At 46.3% G+C, this 25,117-nt stretch overlaps 2 protein-coding genes across 9 annotated transcripts in view; one reads left to right on the top strand and one right to left on the bottom strand.

Moving 5' to 3' along the window:
• Positions 1–12,907, top strand: part of RABGAP1 (RAB GTPase activating protein 1) — a 135,835-nt gene extending 122,928 nt beyond the window's left edge. For 3 of the 4 annotated variants that reach the window (XM_014528891.1, XM_014528890.1, XM_014528892.1), the window contains 4 exons: positions 89–172; positions 596–667; positions 2,361–2,558; positions 3,806–5,465. In XM_014528891.1, coding sequence (XP_014384377.1) covers positions 89–172; positions 596–667; positions 2,361–2,558; positions 3,806–3,928 — 477 coding nt within the window. In that variant the 3' untranslated portion in view covers positions 3,929–5,465. Of the gene's footprint in view, positions 1–88; positions 173–595; positions 668–2,360; positions 2,559–3,805; positions 6,082–12,701 lie in introns of those variants that run through there. The other variant, XR_001359584.1, reaches the window with a different exon arrangement.
• The window catches only part of STRBP (spermatid perinuclear RNA binding protein), a 127,306-nt gene continuing 111,274 nt past the window's right edge, over positions 9,086–25,117 (bottom strand). Inside the window, exon 18 of one of the 5 annotated variants that reach the window (XM_014528893.1) lies at positions 9,086–9,331. In XM_014528893.1, coding sequence (XP_014384379.1) covers positions 9,183–9,331 — 149 coding nt within the window. In that variant the 3' untranslated portion in view covers positions 9,086–9,182. Of the gene's footprint in view, positions 9,332–20,595; positions 24,596–25,117 lie in introns of those variants that run through there. The other 4 variants (XM_005880903.2, XM_005880904.2, XM_005880902.2 and 1 more) reach the window with 4 other exon arrangements.

The following is a 25,117-nucleotide window of genomic DNA, read 5'->3' as shown; positions in this document are numbered from 1 at the left end:
GGGCCCTTGCAGAGTCAGGTCTGGACTTTGTGGGAAGCCCTTTATATTTCCCTTAAAACACTCACTTCTGCCTCTTCAATGTACGCAGCTAAAAGAAATGTGTCGGCGGGAACTCGACAAGGCAGAATCTGAGATTAAAAAAAACAGTTCTATCATCGGTGACTACAAGCAGGTGGGTCCACGCACCAGGGGATTGGGCTGTGTCCCCTCCTCACCCAAGAGCTTCCGGCTCTGACCAGGCACTTCATGCCCGGCCACGTTGCCTCGCTGGTCAACTGCAGAGTAAGGGAAAGAGTTGCGATCTCAGTGTGTGGGTAGAGCACCAGGCATAGTGAGTGCCCAGCATGCATGTGGGCACTTAGAAGTGAAGCCACACTGTGTTCCTGGGAGCATTTCAGGTGCAGGTTGCACCTTCTGTGCATGTGTGTTTCATGGTGCAGAAATGGTGGCCATCGAGTGTGGTGCTGATAGGGGCCTGCGAGTCCCAGGCTGATGGATGCAGAGGATCTGCTGCTGAGCGTGGACCCAGCCCAGAGTATGCAGCTGATGGTGTTGCTCAAGAGATTTTCATTTGATGTTATGTCTGTTCCTTTAGATTTGTTCTCAGTTGAGTGAAAGATTGGAGAAGCAGCAGACAGCTAATAAAGTGGAAATTGAGAAAATTCGGGTAAGTCTTCCTTTATCAAAGAAATTTTATAGCACCTAGCTCAGTTTATGGCTGTAACCAGCAGTGCGGATTTTGAGTAAGGGCGGTACTTTGATTTCAGAAGTGAGAGAAGCTGACAAATACCACAGCCTGACTCAGTAATTGACAGCTGATCCTGTGCTTGTGTCCTCTGGAGGGGAATACAGATGACACCCAAGGAGCTCTGGCTTTAGATTTCAAAATCCAAGGTCCTTGTCCTTATAAATGTGTACAACATCTCCTCCGGGGAGTTTGTAAGCAAAACAGGCGGCTCTAGATTCCGGGTGCTGCCACGTGGGCAGTGCATGCTGCGCAGCACTGGGGCCTGGAGGCCAGGACTGCGGTGTGACCTGTCCCTCCCACCTGCGTGGACACTTCCTTCTGCTGTCACAATGATCCACGTGCCACGACGACGACTTGACATTTTAAAGTGTAGTTGTTGCCAATTTGGGAGCTTTTGTAACGATGCTTCTTTCTTTAAGCTGTACCTGTATAAGAATACTTACCAAATTTTACTAAGATGAGTCATTTACTGAAAGATGCTTTCCTCACATACTTACGCTTGAGTGGAGAGGAAAATAGAGAGTTCTGTGCTCATGACCATGTTTGCTTAGAACATTCTACTGGAGCAAGATGATGCCCAGCCCCCACAAGAAGTGTTTAACCAGCAGTAGCTATTTTGTAAATATAATTTATTGTCTGATTCCAGAACTAATAAAACTCATTGCAGAAAATTTGGAAGAGTATATAAGAAAAAAATCTCTTACAATCTTTTTTTAAAATACATTTTTATTGATTTCAGAGAGAAAGGGAGAGGGCGAGAGAGAGAGAGAGAGAAACATCAGTGATGAAAGAGAATCATTGATCAGCTGCCTCCTGCATGCCTCATACTGGGGATTGAGCCCGCAACCCAGGCATGTGCCTCAACTGGGAATTGAACCATCACCTCCTGGTTCATTGGTCGATGCTCAGGCACTGAGCCACACCTGCTGGTCAACCCCTACAATCTTGTTATCCACAGACAACATCACCATCGTGCACACTTGGTTGTATATGCTTTCAGTCTTTGTTCTGTTTAACATACACAATTTCATTCATTCTAAGATATGCATTCACACTCACATCTCTGAAATTGGGGCAGGTTTTGGTTTAGTTGGCAGAATGTTTTCTTAGAAGAACATAAGATGATGTTTCTTACAGTCAGTGGCATCTTATTTTGATGAACTCTGGTATATATTTTAACCATACTATAGATACATTTTTTGTGTACCATTTTACCATGTTATGAAAAATTCCTCAGAAACTTAGAGGCTGCATACTTCCTATATAAATACAGCCCAGTGTATTGAATTTCTCCCAGGTGTTGGGTAGCTTATCTCTCATTCTGCAGTGAAAATCCTTGTACATAAATCGTATCTAGTCACTGCTGCATTTTTTAGCCAAGGTTCTTAGATATGATTACTGACTGGATCACGACATCAGACTGTTTTCACTGCTTTCAGTGCATAGCGCCAGGTGGTTTTCCCATAGGCCGTCTACCTGGTTACAGGGGGCAGATTTTCAGAAGCTGTGGTGCCCACTGAGAAGCCACCTCTTGGCTCCAGGAGGGTGATGCTCACACCTTCTAAACGACCAGTTCTCTTCTTGTCTCTTTACATCTGACATTCAATTTTAGCAAAAAGTAGATGACTGTGAGCGCTGCCGAGAGCTTTTCAACAAAGAAGGGCGCATAAAGGGCGTCAGCGCAGCTAAGGAAGCTTTAGATGAGGACACAGATGAGGAGAAGGAGACGCTCAAGAACCAGCTGCGAGAGATGGAACTGGAGCTGGCCCAGACCAAGCTGCAACTGGTGGAGGCCGAGTGTAAGATACAGGTAACAGCGCCCCCCCTCCCCCGCCCTGGGACCAAAGCGCTGCCTCTTCTCTTGCTGCCATGAGACTCGGACCGGCCAGAGGGGTCCTGGTGTGGGAAACGCCAGCATGACCTTTAGGGGTTGGGGCTCTTTTCTCTTGTCAACTTTAACTATGATGCTCACGGGAAGAAGCCTGTTACGTGTTATTTACCAGTGGATGTTGACATGGCCTGTCCTAAGCATTGACCTTTTTCATAATGATAATTATCAAGCTTGGGAGCTTCTTGGTGGAGCAGAGAATACGTGCTTTCAAGTCACAGCTGTACTATCAGAGTCTTCGACCTTGAGTTGTAACCTCTCTACATTCCAGTCTCCTCATCTGCAAGTGGAGATGATGAGTGAGGACAAGGAGGTAATGCATAGAAAGGGTTTACACAGTGTGTGTGGGCTTCATAAATGCCGGCTCTTATGTCCCAGCTCCCATCACCTAGCTAGCTTGGTGACTTTGGACATGTTACCTAATTTATCCGAGCCTTCATTCCTGGTGAAGGGATTGGGGCTGATCTTGGTCCTCTTTATACTGTCTGGCTAGTTCTGTCAGCACCAGTGCTGAGCACAAGGAACCAAGCTTAGGCTGGGCCTCCCGCATCTCATACATTCACTGGGTACCTGCTCTTCGCCAGGCCCTGTTCTCGATGCTGGGGCGGCAAAGCTAAGACATGGCTCATAGGACTGCCCAGGACAGGCAAGCAGTATCTGAGCTGTGATCCAAGAATTGGACAGGTTGCAGCTACAGAAGAGAAAGAAGATTAGGCATTCCTGGGGGAGGGAGCAGCACAGGGAGGTGTGGGCTTGCCCAGCAAGGAGCCCCAGGAGGTAGGGGTGGATGTGGGTGCTGATCTGAAACAGCCTGCGTGTTGGCCCAGACCGACGTCTCAAGTGCCTTGCTCAGGAGTGTAGACTTTAAGGTTCTTTCTGCAAGTCCATGATGCAGCCTTACCCGGGCATGAGCTCTGTGTGCCTGATGTGCAGCGGTGGTCAAGGGAGGGAGGTGTTTGTTTAGGAGGCAGTGTTAATAAACTAGGCAAGAAACAAGGAGGGCTTAACAGCTTTAGGCATTCCAGCTCTTTCCATGTCAGTTTGAGACGGGGGAATTTCCAGAGGCCTCTCAAAAATAAATAGACTGAATTCCTGTCCTGGCTCAGCTCTTGGGGAGGCAGCGTCTTTGGCACTGGAGCCAGCATCCTCATGCAGTCTTCCTCTTGCAGGACTTGGAGCACCATTTGGGCCTTGCCCTAAATGAGGTACAAGCAGCCAAGAAGACGTGGTTTAACCGAACACTGAGCTCCATAAAGACAGCAACTGGCGTTCAAGGGAAAGAGACTTGCTGAGAGCAGCTGCGGCCTCCAGACACCGTCAGAAAACACAACACCTTTTGTTGCCTTCTTTGGCCAGATGTGTGATTCTGTGACATGTCCCAGGACCAGATGTACCTAAGTCAGATTCCTAGAAGCATATTGGTAGGTCATTGGCCCAGAGCTCCTGAAGCAGGCGCCTCTGGGGTAAGGCTCTCCTAACTACTGACACTAACAGGCCTGCCAGCCCAGCGGCTGCTCTGGACGCTCTAGGAAATCACTCCCAGGCGACTCCCAGGCTCACCCAGCCCACAGGCTGAGCTGACATGATCAGAGTTGGGGGAACCCTTTCAGGCTGTTGGTTTTTTTTCTAAATCTTTAATTTTTTTTTAATACACGTTATATATACTGTGGCTGGGTGGGGTGGGGCAGAGGATCAGGAACTCCAGTAATTCTTACCTGCGTCAGTGCCAGCAGAGGGTCCTCTGGGTAATGGAGAAGCACTTTGTTTTAAAGAGGAGGGTTTCATGGGTGCAGTGAAGCAGTCTAGTTTTGTTAAACTATATGATGCACAGGTTTTGGTTTGGCATTTTTCACGTTTCAGATCAATTCTATGCAACTCTCATGGTTCCTGTTGTTTTTTAGTGTTAGCTGCCAAAATGACTTCACAGGGCTGGGGTGGGTGACCATGAGACTGAATAATCATAATGTGGACAAATCTTATTTTGCTCAATGTGTCATGTGTGTATATGTATATATATATAAAAATATCTTTTCCCAATGCCCCCAAATGACAGTGTTTAAATCCCAGACTAGGACTGATCTGCACAACTTAATTATGTGGTTATGTGGGCACTTAATTTCACTAAGGTCTGTTGGGTTCTGCTCTCCTCCCTGCCGTTCTGAGAGTTGTGACAAGCTCCCTCACTTCGAGATTCCAGGTGTTTTGCACAACAGATTGTGTAAGTGAGGAGGACACTGAGCTCTGTGTGTGTCTGTGTAAATGTACATGTGGGACGCCCAGGCCCCATCCTGCTGGCCCGTGTCCTCCCCTGGAGTGTGGCTGGGTGCAAACCTCGCTGTTTAAATGGGCTGCAAGTTCTCGCTCCAAAACTATGGAATGGAGGTTTTAGCACCTTTTTTTAAACAAACAAACACAGACTTTTAACTTCTATAGTGATGTGCCGGCAGGCTGTCTTGCAGATGGTTCGTCGCCGTCTCTGCGTGGTTGGAGGAAGCTGGTTACAAGAGGCGCTGGTTTGTATGTAGACACTTGGGTTGTTTTGTATCTTTTCCCATTGGCTGTACTGACGCTTGCTGAGGTCATCTGTGTTAACGTGGAGGTAACAAGTGGCAAGCCCTCCTCCCACCTTCCCCCACCACTTTGTGTCTTTCTTGTTCAGTTACCAAAACAGCTGTAAGCCCGTCTAAATCTAGGTGCGTGGACATTGTGTTAGGGTAGTCTTAGTGTGTTAACTTTATGAATTGAAATATAAACCAGTAAAATTGTATTACTATTTCTTCCGTTGGTTTTATTTTAACAGCATATTCATTAAATATTTTGGTACAAACAGCATTGCTTTGTAAAAACCAGTTTTATCATGTGCAGCATCTCCCCAACCCCCACTATCAGAGGTGTGTGAGCCGCAGCCACCTCCATTCAGACCCTTTGTAAGCGGCTGAGGTGCCAGGCCTATGGGGTGAGAAGACACAGGCTTCGTCTTCATCGTGAGCATTGCCCCTCTGAGAAATAGGCGAGGCACTATTTGTGTGTTTGAGGTTTAGGGAAATCATAAGCGTGTAATTAAGCCTTAAAAGACAAAAGCATCTCACCCGGCTGAGATGGAAGAGTGAATTCCCGCCCAGAATGTGATTGTGCTGGAGAAACAGCTGAAGAGCAGAAAGGTAGGCAGATTACCTGGGGTCCAGGTCTGCTCTGCTGGAACTCAGAAGTGGTGGCATGGACAGCCAGCTTGAAAAAGTTGCTTTCTGTTCACTGGGAGCCACCCCACACCAGGGGATGAGGCTCCCATACCCTGCCGTCCTTACCACCCCACCCCTTCTCTGCAGCAGGAAGAAGAACAGTGCTCCCCTCTCTGCGTCGCCTGCCTGCCCTCCAGGACCTCAGCTACTACACCCAGGCTTTGGAGGAAGTGGGTTGAGATGCAGGCCACAAAGAAGGGAAGGTGGTGAGTGAGCCCCCCTGAAGCTGGGCGAGGGCCATGGCAGGGCCTCCAGAGCATAGTGGCTTCTTTCCCTTTGCCTCTCACAGGCTGGCGGGTGTATTTCTGACATCCACACTCCTGGCCACCCTGGGCAAGAATCCAGGACAGCCTTTTCTAGGCTTTTCCACTCCCAAGGGTCTCAGTAACCAGGAATTAGGGATTCAGTAGCAATCCTCACCTCTGCAGCTATGCCCTGGCCCAGACAAAGGAGTCCAAACACCAGTCCGCCTCAGCACAGAGGCCTAACGTGCCTCAGAAGGAGTCCTCTTCCGGGAGGTCCCCTAGTTACGTGAGACCCAGGATGAGTAATTGCACCTGCACCTGTATACTAAGTGCTGTAGCAGGTATATGGGATCCTGTAAGAACAGGGAGGGTATATGCATTGGCAAGGAGATTTTACTGCACTGACAGCGAGGGGAAGTGCTGGACTCTGGAGCAGGAAGACAGTGTTGAGCACTGTGGTCTGATGAAGGCAGCATGATGGGAGGTGAGGCTGGGCCAGCAGGTAGGTCCAGGCCAAGGTGTTAGAAGGATAATTACTGGAGAGTTCTAAGCCAACTTCCTTTAACAATTTTAGACAGGGGTGGGAACATCTTTCTGCCAAGGGCCATTTGAATATTTATAACATCATTTGAGGGCCATAGAAAATTACAACTTAAAAATTGGCCTGCTATATTTGGTCAGACATTTGATTAATCCCTAATGCAGTGATGGCGAACCTTTTGAGCTCGGCGTGTCAGCATTTTGAAAAACCCTAACTTAACTCTGGTGCCGTGTCACATATAGAAATTTTTTGATATTTGCAACCATAGTAAAACAAAGACTTACATTTTTGATATTTATTTTATATATTTAAATGCCATTTAACAAAAATCAACCAAAAAAATGAGTTCACGTGTCACCTCTGACACGCGTGTCATAGGTTCGCCATCACTGCCCTAATGCCTTGGCAGGGCCAGACCAAATGATTTCATGGGCCTTGTACAGACTGCGGGCCAGATGTTCCCCATCCCTGCTTTTTAAAGAAATTTAGTCTGAAGATAGGTGATAGAGAAGCCCGGAAAGTCAAAACTTGGTGAGAAAAAGGGGAGGAAACACCAGGAAGATAAATTGAGCTTTTAATGTATGGATTGGCGCTCACCTGGGAAATACAAGTTGGAGATGTCCAGAATTGACACACCAGGAACTGTGTGGGCGGTGCCACCACAGCAGAGGCTGTTGGCAGTTCTTTGTTGTGGGGCTGTTCTGTGCGTCACAGGAAGGTTAGCAGCATCCCTGGCCTCTGCTCACTAGATACCAATAGCACACCCTACCACCACCAGCTGTCATAACCAAAATGTCTCCAGATACTGCCAAATGCGTTGAGAATCTTGTTCTGGCATGTAAGGTGAAGCTAGGAAGGCAGCGAGTGCCCAGGGGATGTTCCAGTTAAGCAAGGGCAGGATTAGGGTCAGGGGGGAAGAGAAAGGACATGGAGCAGGGACACAGCTTTGGGCCTTAAGAACTAGCAAGCTCTACCTGGGAGTGATGGCAGGACCGGAAAGGCCGATTGGATTGGATGACTGGGGAGTCACTGATGCTTAGGGTGGGGTGGGGTGGAGGGAGCAGAGAAGGAAGTGTGGATTTTAAGCCCGGCTGTGAAGGGAAGTGGGGGAAAGGTGGTGGTTGCAGGGAACTGTGGTAGGAAGACCATAAGGCTTCATGCTAGTCAACTCAGATCCTGGTTCTGTGACCATGGTTCTTCCTTGACGGTGACCTTGGGACTGCTCACAAGGTAAGTGAAAATACATGACAGGCTGAGTGGACATCTAGTGGGCCCTGCTGAGCGGATCTGGAGCCTTGTTAATAACTCGTGGGGGAGGGAGGGGCAGCTCAGAATGAAAGATAGGCGGCATTTGCCTTAGTCTCCCAGGAGTACTGCTGCCCTATCCACTCTGAATTCTGCCCACGTCCCAGTGGCACAAGTGAGCAGAGAGGGTTTGGTGAAGGAGAGAAAAATCCACTCCCAACTCTGAACTACCCCAACAGAGGTGAAAACCGGAGTCTGCACAGAGAGGACATGGGGCCCAGGGGAGTGGCTTGGCCTCTGGGACCCTGTATGGTCATCTGTGTAATGGATGTGTGGATTATAATGCTTCGTTTGGTCAGAGATATGCCAGGGGGAAGGGCAGGAGTCAGGAAGACATTGGGCCCTTAAAGGTTCCTGGCCCAGGCAGCATGGCTAGGATGTGCACTCACTAACTCCCAGTGGGCAGCAGGGGTATAAGCTCTGAGCACTTCACTCCAGATAGCATACCTCACTGAACTTTTCCTTATCTCTGCAGTGGGCTCAATGCCCGTCTCCTGGGGGTTACCGAACTCCTGTTAAGCTTTGCCGAGTTAAGTAATGTTATTCGCAGATTTGACAGTAAAGGTGAAAGGCTGGGATTTCTACCAGGTACCGTCACCTCCATCTTTCAGGGCCCAAGAGCAAGAAAGTCTGGGAACAGGGGTCTGGCCCGTCAGTTCTAGCATGGTTGTAAATCCAAACCGATGGTGTGCCGGGGGAGAAGGCGGGCCTTTAGTTTATAAGATGAAGCAGAAACACCCAGTGCCTCGCCACACAGCTCTTGGCTTACCTGGGGCAGCAGCAGGAAGAGCTTCAGCTTTGCCTTCCGATTGCTGTTGCCATTTAGAAGCTCTACTCCCTGGGGCACGTTCAGTCCTGGGGAGCAGGTATGAGGATTAAGCCAGGGGTGTGAAACACACCTGGTCAGCTGAGGTTTAGGATTCGGCATCCGTACCTCACCACTCACAGTGCTGGGTTACAGTTTGAGGTTGTGTGAACTTTGTGTACTGTTAGCACTCTGGCTCAGCCCATGTGGCAAGATCTTCCTGTTCATGGTTCTCTCTGCTAAGTGCCAGGAAATTTGTTGTGCACTTGACCCTTTTTATCAAAGCACCTTCGTTTAACCAGAGAAGGCCCTGCTTAAGACAGAAGCTTTTATTTTTATTCATCCAAATGGGGAAAATGCAACATGTCAGGGCATTCCGGCAGACTGCAGCAGCCAGACAAGAGGGTCAGTCTATGCAGAGTCCAACACAGTCAGTGGGTGCAGAGTCCCCGTGGATGAAGGCAGGCATCTCTGGACGAGGCACTGGTGACAGTCCACACACGCAGGCTGCTGCTTCAACTGTGCCGAAGGGTTCAAGTTCAGAGTCCTACATGTAACCACTGCCCCAAGGGGAAAGACAATCCGTGGTGCTCGCGATTTCCAGAGTTTTTTAACATAATACACAACAAAGTTATTGCCAAGGGCTTTGCACTGCAAATTATACTATTTACACTTGCGTATTCAGAAAAACACACACAATAAATAGGTATTTTAAATAAGATTACTAAAATTGCCTTGGCCACCACCAGACCAGAGTGAGAGAGAGTAAACTACAGCCAGGAGCCCAATGTCATGTGGGGAACTGCTCAGTCTTCTCCATGCCTCCAGGACCCCCACCCCTGGGGCTGAGCAGGGCTACCTTACTGCTTTTGTGAGGCAAGCAAGCCTCTTCTAGAACAGCCCAGAGCTTCAGGTCTAGACTGGCTGCCTTTTCCCCAAGGAGTTCTGCATGGAGTGGGCAAGAAGCAAGTCTTAGAGGCCAGACCAGGATGCGTAGGCTGTGAGGCTGAGAGGCTGGACCAAGCCCAAAACCAGCCCCACTCTTCCTCAAAGCGTCCTGCCCCTTACAGAGACCAAAGATTCACAACAGACCAACAACAGATGCCCCTGATGCAAGGCCAGAGTTCAGAGAAAACAGTGAACACTGATAAGGGCTGAAATCTGCCAAGGAAGGTGGCTCAAGACTCATTAGAAGAAAGACAAGGATAGAGGCAGGGAGGAGGATCCCACTTCAAGCCCCTGGAAAGGAAGTCTGTCTGGAGATTGGAGATAGCTCACAAGACAGCCTGGATTCCGGGGAGATGCAGAAAGTAAGGACCCCTGATTAGAGGCTTTGAGGATGTCTGCAGTTTGGCTCCCCAGTTGTTGCCACGAAAAGTTGGTAATAACTGGTAGCTAAGCCACCTCCCACAGAGCCGTGGCAGGGCCCCCTGCTGAGAAACAACCACATTGAGCAAGGGAACAGGCCATGCACACCACGTGGTCCCTTACACTAAGTTGTGGTGCAAGCCTTCATGGCCAGGGAAACGGATGTGTCTAGTGGTGGCTCGTCAGGTGAGAGAAGAGATGAGATTTTGGGAACCTAAATTCCAAATCATAGCCTGTGTGTGGGTCACAGCGAGGTGATCTCAGAGTCACACAACCCAACCACGCCAGGAGATGAACATGTCTGGGTCAGGGTGTCTGGCTACTGACCAACAAACCAAAGTGCTTGTCCTAAGTCCGAGGGGTGTTTATGGCAGCAGGAACCCAGTTCTCGAGGAGGATGGGAGCAGTGCTCAGCCCGGAGGAGGGGGAAAGAGGCTGCATAGCCCTAAATTCACTGCCATGAACAAAACAAACCTGACATTTCAGAACAGCAGAAATATTTAGGCAGGAAAAAAACCAACAAAAACCATTTTGACCACCATCTGCTTCCCTAAGCAGGAAAATGAGGTGTGGGCCTCACACTCCAGAACCACAGCACAGGCTGAGCTGCCTGATGAAAGCCTCACCTTTCTCTCCCATGAGCCCAGAAACGCCTCTAGAAAACACAAGGAGTGCTGCTCAGAATGGAGAAGTTACCCACCCACCATCAGAGACAAGACCAGGCAGCAAAATTCAAGAGGCACATCCCCAATGACAAGCATTACTGCACTCAGAGCATCCAGTTCCCCAAGTGTTCAGTGGTTTCCTACCCAGACATCCTACCACCCTCCCAGGGCCTGGAAGGCCACCCACTGACAAGTGTACCTGATTGGCCAGAGGACCAGTGTGTCTGCAGGCTGCACTGGGAGAGCCCTGCATGGAGCTGGCACAGCCACCTCCCTCTCCGAGGCTCCTCACCTACTGCCACAGGCCTGTTGAGGATTCAATAAAACAGTATCTGTAGGCACTGCTATTAGGTCTCCTTTCATGACAGCTCCTGTCACGGCACATAAAGCACCCCCCAAAGCCCCCCCCCCCCCCGCCCCGCAATTCCAGTACCCATTAAAGGGCAATGGTGGCAGCTCAATTTACTTGCCTAGAAACCTCTCTGAGGGAGAATACTTTAGGAGTAGAGAGCACTATATACATTTAGGGTTTTCTCTGCCACCCCAACTACAGTGAGCACCATGTCTGGTGTGCCTCGGCCTCGAGCCATCTGTGATGCACCTGAGCAGCACCTGCTTCAACCTGCACACACGCACCTTGCCGCAGTAGTTTGTACAGACACCATCCTCTGTGTGCTGGTCACAGGCCTAGCTACATGCACAGAGGGTGCGAATCAGCTTCTTGAAGCTTTAAGCTTTCTTGCCACATAACTCCATCTGAAGCAAGGGATGGGCTTCCCTAGATACTTTTGTTCACACACCACAGCACTGGGACAGACTGTCTCATTTGCCTGCGGGTGGAAGGTTCTGTTAAACTCTGCCTGTTGAGAAGTGTGGCACTCTAGCCCACTAAAACCTGTGGCCAGGACCGCCCTGCAACTCTGGGCCACTTTCCTGCTCTGGTGCTGACAGTAACCAAACCCTGGGCTGAAATGTCCATACTAAACTGAAAGATACAGTTGGAAACCACGACCAGAGTGATGTTTCAAAAGTGCATGTGTGATCACCTGAAGGTCCTGAGCACAACCTTTCAAACTGGCTCCCCACCACCCACAGAATGAAGCCCAACACTCAGTCCTTCACAGGCTGCACCAACGTGCTGGTGACTGGACAGTTTGATCTCCTGACTCAGCCTGGCCCTTCTCTCTGGAGCTGTCAGTGCCCACCTCTCACCTAAAACCTACGATTCTCAGGGGCAAAGACTCACCCTCCTCGTCCTCGGTGCGCACTCGGATCAGGTGTTCAGGAAGCCTTCGTAGGAAGCTGGGTAAGTCCCAGCAGAGGGCAGGAAGTTCCCTATCAGAATTAAACCAAAGGGTGTCTACAGTGTAAGAGCCAAAAGCAACCAGTGCCTGTGTTATGAGTAGGATTTGTTGGACCACAGCCAGGCTCGTTTGCTACAAAGGCCAAGCTGCGTAGCTCCAACAGCGAATGGTTCACAAGACCTCAGGTTTATTGTCTGACCCTTTATAGAAAAAGTTTTCCATAACCATGTCTAAAAGCAGTGTTCCCATATATTTCCAAATCGAGACACTAAAAGAAGAGACAATATCATGTGGCCCAGGGGAGTAAACAAAAAGGCCTCTTGTAGTCAGACACCTGGCTACCCCCAAAGGCTAATGGGATCAGCATATCAGTGCACCTGTGACCTTTCATAGCTCTGACCTAAAGACTCAAACCACAGCTGCCTCTAGCCCTATGTCCCAAAGAGCGACAGAAATAGAGGGCAGACACCCACCCTGACTCCTCAGCTCTCCCTGTCCACCTGTCCAGGATGAACCCAAGATAGACACAGACCTGAGGCCCACAGCAAACCCTCCAGTAACTGTACAATTTCACATTCTTTCCCTCCTTAAAGCACCCTGTAAAACAAGTCGACACCTTCCCATTGGCTGAAGACCATGTCCTACAGATGCTGAATTAAATGAGCTCCAGCCCTTGTCCTGGCAAAGAAACCAAAAATGTCACTTTTTAAAAAGCACAAGGTTCCTGTATGAACAAACGCCCAGTACCTGTCATTCCCTTGGACTGGTGAGCCCAGCAGAGCAGAAACTCGGGGACAGAGTAAGATGCTGACTGACCAGCCTGCAAACCTGTCTACCGGTTGCCAAAAGATACACTTCCAAGAGAGCAACCCCCCTCCTGGCCCAATGGAGATGGCCCTTCCTACGTTCCAACTCCTTCCCCTGCACTCCCTTCTGCCCTGTCAGCATCTTCCTGCTTCACCTTCCCCATCTTGGGTCCAGTCACCGAATGACAGTGGCTCTGGAGAAATGCTTGGGCAGGCGCCTGCTCCCCTGGACATGGTTCCCTGGCCCTGGGCTGGGTGCTGCCAAGCCTACCTTCCTGCTCGGTCCATGAGAGGACCTGGCCTATGGAGAGACACCATTTCTGCCTCTGCTCCCCTGTGTGGCCCTCAGTCAGCCTCCTCCATCCCTCACCTGGGCATCTGCAACAGCCTCTGCCTTCTGCCTCTAATCCTTCCAAATCGACCCTCCAGAACTCTCACCATTTTGGAAGATGGTAATCACTGAAGGGCATAGCCAGGGCCTTTCACCAAGTGGCCCTACTCTATACATCCCACCTGCTACTTAACCCTTCTAACCAGGTGGCTTCCATGAACACATTAAGCGCCCAGCCAGTCACCGGTGAGTGACACTGTACTTTCCGTCCGGAAGACAAAACAGGCTGGGCGCTTAACGTGTTGACAAGGACCTTCATGCTGTCCCCAGAAGGCCATGCCTGTCTTGAAATCTCACCACGTTACAGAGCTCCTCTGACTCTCGCTGCGTGTCAGTCTCTCCACAGGCCTGGCTCCTCTCCAGGACTGAGTGGGAGCCCTGCACACCGTTCCCCATCCTGTGCTCTCACCTTCTACTCAGTTGTCTAAACTGAAAATCTTGATATTTTCTCTGTTCCCTTTCCCCCACAAGAGAGCCTGGTACACAGTACCAGGTGACAGTGAATGTTTCCCAATAAATCCACCTGCCCAAGAGGAGAGAAGTGATCTTGTCAATGTCAAGAGTCACATCAGCGCTCTGTCCACACTGACATTCCGTAGGAAAAATTCCTCTGTACCAGCCAAACAGTTGGCTTCTTGCTTAAACACTCTGTAACATGGAGTGTGCTTCTCAGCACACCTGCTCCCAAGGCTCCATCAGCCGTCCTGAGTTCATCGGACACTGTGTTCCGGTAGCCTCCACGGGCATGAAGGATAGAGGCAAGTGGAGCAATTTCTGACACTCTATGATGGAAGGGTCCAAAGAGAGCCCAGCATCAGAGCACTTGGGAAGCATGTTCCTGTGAAGGTGGCCCGTTGGGTTAGTGCACGCACATAAGAAAAACCTAGCCAGGAGCAAATGTCAGCCCCCGGAATCGCGGAGGAAGCCAAAACAAGAAAGCACACGTCTACTCCAGCAGCCGTCCCTCTGCCGTCCAAGCCTGGGCTCCCCATGGCAGGTGCTGGTTTGCACTTTCCTACAGGGGGGTTCAGTTACAGCACAAAAAGGCCATCGGTGGAAGTAGACCCAACTGTGCGGCTGGCACCAACAAAACAAAACAAAACAAAACACCCCACACAGGCTGCTTGGCCTGAGACCGACCAGTCCAGGAGCAAACACATAGTTGAGCCTGGCGTCTGGATTCTTTTTTCTCCCACAAGGGGTGGCGGAGGCAAGAAGTGAGTTGGCTTCTGCTTGTTTTATTTTAAACCAAGAGAGGTAAAGTAATACATCCTGGGAGAGGAGACTTGCCAAGGGGTCTTGGGAATCAGGACAGGCTGCAGTCTGGACCAGTAATGCACACCACAGTATTGGCACAGAGCAATCCCAATGGGAGGGCCTGGCCACTTACCAGCTGGATAATTTGGGGCAAGTTATTTTGTCTAAGCCTCCATTTCCTCATCTGTAAAAAGGAAATTTCTAGATCCCATCCCTAAGAAAGTGCTTCTGTTAACTTAAAAACAGTAGAAGAATGTTATTTCTTCTCTGTGGTTAAAAACTCACTAATTGGAAGCCACAAAATGTGCCACAAACAAGCTAGGTGGTTTGGAGGTCTCTGGGCTTCCGTTTCTGTTTGTGCCGTGGGAATGACCTACGTATGCATTCTCCAAATCGAGGGCAGGGCAGGCAGTGGTGACTGGGGGGAGAGCTTTGCTAATTGGCCCCTACACTGGCAGGCACTCAGTCGTCTTGAACACAGGTCCCTGCTCTAGACCTCCTACAACCTGGGTTTAAAAGAAAGTTCCTTCCTCTTGCTCCCCTCCAGGAAATGGCAGGTAATCAGAGAAAAGGCCAGTTGCCAAGGATACTGACAACTTGGGGTGAGGGAAGAATATCTTCCCCTAACGAGGATTCTGCATCCATTCCCACACCCACTGAGCCCCAGCAGAAGCCCAGTTGGCATTCATTGGCAAAGGAGCTGGTGAAGTGGTTTGTAGCACAGACGAGCAGACCAGCTCAGCAGAGACTCACACAGCCATTCAGAGACAGATGGGAGTCCGTCCCTCCAGCAGGGCTCCTCCAGCACGGCTCACCTAGAGTGAAGGCTGGCAGCTTCCCTAAAGCCCAGGTCAGGGGAGGCCCCTCTTATCACAACCAACCATTGCAGTCTGCCCTTAGCACTTGCTCAAGAACCTCCCTACACTTCCACCCCAAACCTGCGCTACCACCGACCATGCCCCTCTTCCTGAGACCCACTGAGTCAAAGCCTCACCAGCCTTCCTTCAGAGTCTGGCTCAAGTCTTTTAACACATATCCAAAAGCTTCCTCAGTTTATACAGCCACACCTTATTCTTCAAGTCTATCTTGCTAGTTAAATAATCTTTTTCAGTTGTTCAGAAAGAAAACAGCTCTATTTTCAACCAGGATATCTTGTCTAAAATGAGATCAAGACAGAGAGCCTATATTCCAGCCCAGGAGACTAGGGTGGCTTCTAAGCCTGAGAGCTCAAAAGATCCTGCAAAGTCCCGGCTGGTTTAGGCCCTCACAGCTCCTCTGGGCCCTGCCCACTGCGCATACCTCCTTCCTGTCTCCCGACCGGCCGCCCATCTTCATCCCCAGACATTTAAGCCATAGTATGTGTAGTGGAAAGAGGCTTTGGCACTCCAGCATTCAACTCAGCCTCATTTTTTTTTCATCTGCAAAATAGAGATAATACCACCTCCTGAAGGTTGCCTGAGAATTAAGAATGTCCAGTGCCTGGCACACACAATACAGCAAAACTTCAATATAATGAACTAATTCGAGCAAGGGGTGTTCCATTAAAGCTGAAAGCCCATTATATAATAAAGTAGGTTTTCTGAAAGTGATGTTAAAAATTTGACAAATTAGTTTACCTGTTTTTACTCATGTACAGGTTTGTGTAATAAAAATTAAATATGCATGAACAATTTAATTTCACAGAACAGTCTTCTATATGCATTACTGTAATTTTAAATGTAATACTGAGTAGGTGTAGTAAATGCATGCATTCACCAGTCACCGTGAGTAAACAAAAATGCTCAGGGCCAGGGCGTGGGAACATCACCCGGCACACCTTAAAACTGCTGCAGAAAGTCCTCTCTCAGAACCAGTCACCTTGTGCGATGCGGGGTGAGCAGGTGCTAATCATTCGCCCAACATTGTTTACGAGCGGTGACTTGGATTTAACGATGTAGACTATACTTGTAAATATGTAATATTTATGGCAGCAAAATTACTACAGTGGTTTTTCCAACATACGGTCTATTTGCTAAATTTTGTTAAAAATAAGTGAATTGATAACAAAAGAAACCCTGTTAATTTAATTATAAGCAAGTCTTGGTTAAAATCATTTTTAAATTAACATACAGACTGGAAATTGTATCCATTAAATCTGAAGTCCATTAAATCCGAAGTCCATTAAATTGAGGGTTTACTGTATACCAATTTTAGCATGTTTCTTTGTTCTTTCCTTTCTTCCATTCCTGCTTCTTCAAACTACTGCTGCCCACAGCCCAAAATGACCTAATTTGAAGGCTACTGTTAATTTATTTACCTGGGACATTTAGCTGACATTTGAATGCAGAGATAAGTCATCTAAATCACACAAAAGGATCAAAATAGGAGAAACTGAAACAAAACAGAGAGAGACTGGGCTCCTAGGCGGTGGTAAGAGAATGTCCTCACAGCAACCAGGCTAATCAGACGCTTAAACTGCCCTGGTGGATGGTGGCCAGCTCCATGCTACCCACCAGCAGAGGCAGCACAGTTTGAAGAAATGGCAAAGTTCTGCCAAGAAAGACCAAGACCCTCCTTAGAAGGACCAAGTAATTAGCATACGACAACTGATTGGTCTAGGCAAAAAAGACATCTGCCCTCAATCATGGCTCCATGAGGCAATGATGTCATCATACAGCCATAGCTGAGGAAAGGAGTAACTTCTACCAGGTCATTAGCTACACAAATATCTCGGGTTTAAGAAAATCCTCTTGAACAGAATGCAAATCTATCTTATTTGCCTTTAAAGGTAAGGTAACACCCAGTCCAGTCCTGTCTACACAATTTTTATAACTTTAGAGCATCCCAGAACTTAATCTCCACTTAACTCATCTGCCAGCAAACAGGGACACATCTGCTCACTTTTCCTCAAAGACTCTGGCATCCACAGACACATGCTGGCCAGAAATGGACAGAAAGACACATATCCTTTACTCAATCCAACAGTTATCACCTACCCATTTTTCCTTTTGCTGAAATGCAACTTACCAACTGTGCCTGGACAGACAGATAAATCGATGGATGGATGGATGGATGGACAGGTTTGTTTCTAAAATTGACAGACAGAAGGAAGGCCTGATGTAGTGATGATTACAGATTTTTTCCCTCCAAAGTATTGAAACAAACTGGAATAGAGAAGCTGCAGGAATGCTATTCAGAGAAGCATCTGAGTCAACAGCCTAAGCATGCCACCCAGACTCCTTTCTTTTCTGTGGTTTTTATTTTGCTTTCTACCTGCCAGGCACTGGTGACTGAACATTGGATTCAGGGACTGGTGGTAATCAAACACACTCTTTTTTCTTACTGATCACTGGTAGGAAACCTGGAATTAGCAGGCTGATATTCTAAGCTCAGCCTCTGTAAGCACACTTAATCCCACAGCAAGTATTTATGAACCCCGGCAGCAGACTGGCCAGTGATTTCACCAGCACAGCAGAGAAGTGAGCCTTTTCATTCAGCACAGATCTGCAGTGACCCCCCACACACTAGCTCTAAGTGTGTGCTTTGTGTTTCCTGTCTAACCCCCAGATGCTAGGACAGGCCTCTCCCAAAGCCCGGGTGCACCCCAACCCTGTCAGCACTAAGGAACCAACACAGCTCCCCCTTGAGCAGGCCACACACCTGCTTCTCAGCTACCTGCCAGCACAGCCTTGCCTCCCTCACATATTTTGTCACCTCAGCCAACCATGGGAAGGACAGTCAACAGTTCCTGAGTACTAACTATGTGCCAGGCACTACTCAAAGCACTTCAGTGTTATTAACTAATTCTCAAGCCCCATAGCAATTTGCTGGAGGGAGAGAAATTCTTTGGTCCAGATTCCCACAAGGTTTCTATTCCCTATTTCTAGCTGTGCTGTAAAGCTTACATAACCTAATTTGCATTATGATGCTATTTTAAAAATCTCCAAAGATGACTGCTTCAAGCATCAATGGAAGCTGTTAGCTCCCACCTAAAATGATAATGTGAGAAAAAATATCTATTCTTAAAACTAACTCAACTCAAATTCTTGACTTAACACTGCCTTTCTGGAAGATGCTATTGGAAAGGAAGGAACTCATTCTTATATAAGAAGTACTAGTTCTATGCTCTGTTCATAAGCACTAGAGAGAGACACATCAGCACAGAAACTCACCTCCACGGGGGATACTTTCTTGGCTCCGGGGTTCTTATTCATTTACCACCCATCTCCCTTCCAGGCCTCCTGGTAACACTGAGAAATCCATGGTCACTGGGTAGCATGACATCAGTACCAGTCTGAATAAAACAGAACCTTTCTTGTTCTGATGACCACAGAGAGCCCCACCCCCCCACCACAGCAAGGAGGTACAGGGTTGAGCTCAATGGCAGTTACAGGACGACCATTCAGAGAGCAGGCTGTTTTTAGCTATAACTGTTCTTAATAGCCCTGGTTTTTAGGCTCTAGATTGCTAGAATTCTAACTGCTAGGAATGGGGTGCAGGGAATCTCAGTTCATTCCCCTAACTCACTACTGAAAATTTACATCCACTGCAGTTATTAATAAGATCCAAGAAACAGGGGAGTAATAGTAAATAGTTAGAAGGGTAAAATTCCCCTCATTTGTCATAAAAAAAATATGTGGTCAGTATTTAAATTAGCCAGTTTATTTGCTATTATAAAAATTGCTATAAAAGGACTGGGGTATTTGTTATTAATTTCATTCAGTTCACTTACTTGGATAGCGGTCCATGAACATAAACCAGAGTTGGTTTTGAGCTGTCAAAACTGGCAGGGAAATATTTAAAATGAGTGAATTGCCATTGGATGCTCATTTTTGTGATGTCAGAGGGCCCATATTATTAATCCTATATAATAAAAGCCTAATATGCTAAGTGTCTGGTCATCCGGTTGTCCGTTCAACCAATCAAAGCGTAATATGCTAATGAAATGCTCAGGCCGCTCAACTGCTCGCTATGATGTGCACTGACCACCAGGGGGGCAGACAGTCGACCAGTGGCTATGACGTGCATTGACCAAGGGGCAGACCTCCGACCAGTAGTTTAGCTTGCTGCTGGGGTCTGGCTGATCGGGACTGAGCAAGATGGGCCAGACATGGCCTGGAGCCCTCCCGCGGTCCCTCCCCAGCTGGCCAACTTCCCATGTCCGTCCCCAGCCCTGATCGTCCCTCCCTGGCCCCGATCCTGCACCGGTGGTGTCCCTCAGCCTGACCTGAGCCCTCTCACAACCCAGGACCCCTCGGGGGACTGTCGGAGAGCCGGTTTTGGCCTGATCCCGCAGGCCAGGCCAAGGGACCCTACTGTTGCATGAATTCGTGCACCAGGCCTCTAGTTTATAAATAAACTATTAAATAAGTTAATCTTTTGACATTTCTAGCGCATGATTTGCCTCCCAAGCTAGGATATTTATAGTAGGCCCAATTCCATCAACAAGGAGACTCAGACTTAAAGTGCTTCCACTGGGCAGGGCTCTGTTTGCTGATACCCAGAGAAGGACCTGGCACATAATGGGCACCTGGCTGTTTGAGCAGGACTGGAATGTACTTGCTACTAGTCAGCTAGACCTCATACAACCTTTTATAGATGTGAAAGCCACATTCAACATACATGCAGGTTCTGTATGGAAAAGAAAGTTGTTCTAGCAACCTTCAAGGTAGTAATAAAAAGAAAACTGCTACTTAGAGACAAATATAAAACATAAAATTCATTTTAATCTATATATAAAAACATAGCCTTAGCACAGAACATCTGACACATGTGAAATGCATATATGGGACACACTAAACAAAGCAAATCCTTATTAAAATATTTGGCCTAACCCTGACATATTTTAAATAAACTCCTTGATGGCTGAATGAGGTGGGAAATAAATCATCTAGCTACCGAACCTAGAAAGACAGGTGAGTTGCCTTACATCTATTTGGTCCCTGGGTATTTACCATTCTGAGTCTTGCCAAATTTGGTTCTGCAAATAGTTAGCTTAACTCAGTCAATTACATATTTTCCCATAGTTACCTTAATATTTTGGTTTTTTTTCATTTTCTATTGCTTTTTTTTTATGGCTTCTTGCTGCTGTTGCATTAGGGCATACAACATAGATCAGAGATTTTCATTTCTCAGAGAAGTTTTTCTCCTTGAGAAATTGGCACTTCAATCCTCAGCTTGTGTAACAACTACATATAAATGCATCCTACCAGCACTGTCACCAACCTTGCTGCTTATGAAATCCCAGCACTTTGGCCAAGAGTGCCCTGATGTTAAAATCTTCTTAGGTGAACTCTTTCTACCACTGAATTCTTTTCTTTAAACAGGTATGTGTGTGTAATTCACATATGTTATATTTTAAGTTTCTACACTCATACACACACTTAACTCAGCAAAAGTGAAATGTCTCTTGAATAGAAAGTAAAACAAGGGTATTAAAAGAAACGCTGAAAATAATTATTTTACATTTAGATCATACAAAATTTTTTAAAGGAAATGTGATGCCATAAGACCTAAGAGATCAAATACATCATATATGATTGTAATATATGCATGCATGTTGTGTTCATCCATTTTTAATTACTTTTCTCTTTAATCAGAAAGTAAAAGAGCTTACCTTTGTATACTGAGAGCACAGCTTACAGTCACTATATCTCAGCCTATTTTATATAAGTGATATGGCTACGAAGGTCCGAGGAGAACGAGAATAAAGTGAGATAAACGTGCTGAAAACTGCTTAAAAGTATTAACCTGAAATACACAGAGGGTCCAACACCAGTTTTAAAAATACATTAACGAGGTATTCCCAGCTCTTCAATTAATAATGGTGACTGACTGATTCATGATTTTCAAACATTCACCCAAATTTTTAAAAAGAAGAAAAGGTTAATACCAGGACAATCTGTCAGGTGTGTCCCCTGGGTTAACAGATTGAGAGGACTACAGACGACCTCAGGACTCCGCACTGCACTGCACCGGGCACGGCAGCAAGTCTGCATGAGGTATGTGGGAAACCACTGGACCATTTCCTTGCACAGGAGATGGGGTGTTCCTGAGCCTGAAGGAGCACAGGCTACAGGCCACATCCACAGCTGGGCACCAGCCTCCATGCAAAGAATATGGCTTCAAGAACCCCTATCTCTGAGAAATTATAATAGCACTAACTGACGCAGTCAGGAATGCAACTACCCAATTTATATGCTAAAAAAGTTTAAAAATGGTTCGAAGATATAGCACAGCTCACACACTAATTCTAAGTTCTACATTGGTCTGTAAACTCCCTGACAAGAGACTACACTAGGAGGAGTCAAGTACAGATATTGCTAGGTTTCCAAAGAAAAGTTTTAGAACAGACACCGTGGCTTTGAGTAAAGTATTGCTCATCTTTAAAATGTTCAGTCATTGCTTTCCAGAAGAAGGTACCAGAGTGGTGTGTCTGAGAGCTGGAAAGCCTCAGGGGTCACATTGCTCTTAAGACCAAGACATAGAAATTGCCATTTCAAGCCAGACAACCTGATGGTTCTAGAAGTCAGAGAAGAAATCTTGAGGGCCCAAGTGAATAATAAATGGTGCGACGCTCAGAGGCTGGCAATAGGGGCTTTCAATGAAAAAACCACCTACAGTGGAGAAAAGAGCAGAGAAGCAAAACTTTATGTTAATTTCACAGAATTTGGTGAAGCCAAGAGCTTCATTTATATTTCTCTGCTCTTTCAGCTGTAAGTGGAATTTTCATTACAAAATGGAAGGGTGGGAAGGGCAAAAGAAGGGGGGACACTTAATTCATTACAAAATTTAAACAGTTGAACTTGCAATGGTTACCACTTCTAACAAAGGACTGACAGCTCTGTTATTTTAAGTAAAGCAGAGAAATGTAAAAGTTTGCAGCAACGGGGCAGGTTTACAACATGGTTAGTAACTTCCAACAAACAAACAAACAAAAAAAAAAGGACTTGGTAGAAACCATTTGAAATGACTGCCATCATGTTGGAAAACAGCACAGCTCCCTTTTCACCATCATACAGGGATCGAGCTATGAAGCTGAGTCAGCTACTTCTAAAGAATTTTCTAAAGAGAAATCTCCAGAGAGATTCCAACTTGGAATGCAAATTTGACGATCAATTTCAAATGACAATACAGCTGCAGCTGCCAATTAATAGTATTCCAAAAACCAAGAGGACTATTGTAAATATTTAATAAAAATTGGACACTATCAGCCATGCTTTTTCTTCTCAGTGATGGCTCTGTTTCATCCATAGGTCAGCAAAACGAATCAATGAAAAATGAAAACTCCCAGCCGAAATGGGCCTCCTGTTTACGTCTAGCCACTAATGCATAGATGAGAATGATAAGTTCACAGCTATTTCTAGCAAGTGATGAGGTTTTATTAAAGAATCACCCACCACTAATAAGACAAAAGGTCAAAGGGCAGAAGTAACAAACAAACCACTGTAATAAACAGATGTCTGAGAAGTGACATGAACATTTGTTTTAAACTGCCCGTTTCATTCTCATTTGGTGGTCCCAAAGAGTCTGGCAATCAATTTGCCATATTTTGTGAAGCCCATTCTCACTGATGGGCAGTGTTCCACTCTGAAAAACAGAATTTAAGAGGGAAGAAGAAAGCTATTTCATACTAAAAACGGACATTTTTAAGACGCAGCAACTTGTAAATACCAACATGGGACCACATTGTTGTCTCCATGGGGGTGAGTACCTTAATGAAACCATTACCTTCTAGTAACATCATAGGCTTTCCAAACAAGGTGAGAATGCAAGTGGAAGACTTAGGTCTGCACCCTTTACAGAACAGCACAATGATACCCAGTCATCATCTGTCACCAGCTTAACCAGGTGTCTTAAAAATAAATGCTGACCCATGGCTGAAACCTGTCACTTTTCACAGCAGCACTCAACAAGAACTGGGACAATCGAAGAGCAAGTTTTTATGGGGACCCTGTTGCTGCTTTAGATTCTGATGTAATTGAAGAGGAAAAGAAGACCCTTCAATGAATCCCAGAAAAATTGCTGATCTTCTATCTGCATGAAAAAAGTCAGGGAGTGAACACAGTATCTTACAGAGTGAAGAAGGCCACAAGAACAAGAGAGGGTGACTGATCAATTAATTTATTATTTTTTAAAACTAGGGAATTCTGAAACTAAAATGATCCTATTCCTCCTTTCCCATCTCTGGGTGGTGCCATCATTTTGATAAGCAATGCTCGGGGAACAGAGCACCCCGGATCGTGGGGAAGCCCCTGTACAGCAGGGCACGAAGGGCTCACAAAGTCAGGAGACTGGCTGGGACTCACAACCGCCTTGGTTTTACTTTAGCAGTTTGCTTACAAATGGATGGGTTTCTAGGGATAAGTTATTAGTTTTCAATTCCTTATAATTTTATACCAAAACATATCAAAAATAATAAGCTAAAACAATATTCAAACCCATATTTTATTGGCTTTAATTACACACTTCAATATTTACAAAGTAAAATGAAAAGTCTATTGTATTAAAAAAAATTACTACAGCCCAACTTAAAGTGCCCTGGGGCAGATACATGTCAATCAGCTAGAATCAGTGGCTATGTCAGGAACCAGGCAGTACTCTGGGGTACAACAAAGCAGTTTATTTGTGATCAGTGTTTGAGACTATACATCCTTCACAAATTTAATTTTACATAATCTGATACTCCTCTTAAACTTTGAACTGCTAGACTTATTTCCCTACAACAGAAGGGCTGGTATAAGTTATTTTCCAGAAATGAGGTACCGTTTCACAGAACTAGTTTCTTTTTTTTTGTTTGTTTTCAAGTTTTAGAGAACTAAATTTGCATTTGTTAAAATCAAAAAGTAGGAAAGATGTTCTTTACAAATAATTTTGATCAAGTATGTGTTCGAAGAAAGCAGGATAAAAAGGCTTTGTTTCTAACATTCTGTATCGTACTGTATTGTTGTTCAATAGGAATTAGCTTCTGTCATTTGCTAAAAGAATGAGTAGTGGGGAACAGGATATGTTGGGAATTTCATAACGGGTAACAGAACCATTCTCTTGGGTAAACCTACAGAGAAAAGAAACGGAAAGGACTCCAAATAAGTTTGATAATCCAATAAAAGTTCCAGGTTAAAAAAAATCTTACAATTATTATCATTAACCTTTTCCAGATTAGTCAGTCAACATCACCATTTTGGAAGAGGCCCACAAATCTCTCAATTTTGAAATTGCTCTTAATATTTTGATAATATTCTCCACTTCGAATTAAGAAGGCTAAATCACAGGAAGAATGATATTCAGAAGGCAATTTCATATGAATGAGCTGTCATGAATGCTAAAGATCAAAGGCAATGCCATTGATTAATATTCTAAAGTGATTCTAGAAATCCATATTGGTTCTCCATTTGGCAAATCATGTTTTACAGGAGAAACACAGATAGTCAACATCCAAAGCACATCGTTCTCTGCAGGCCTGAGCTCCCCAGAAAGACAGCTCCAAGTGGAGTCGGGACCAGGGGCTTATCTTGTTCATGGCTAGTGCCAATATTGGCATGGCAAATCTGGAAAGATTAATAATTGCTTTCTTAAT

The sequence above is a fragment of the Myotis brandtii genome, unplaced genomic scaffold (assembly GCF_000412655.1).
Source record: "Myotis brandtii unplaced genomic scaffold, ASM41265v1 scaffold658, whole genome shotgun sequence".
In the NCBI taxonomy this organism is placed as follows: Eukaryota; Metazoa; Chordata; class Mammalia; order Chiroptera; family Vespertilionidae; genus Myotis; species Myotis brandtii.
This window is presented reverse-complemented; position numbering and strand designations above follow the sequence as displayed.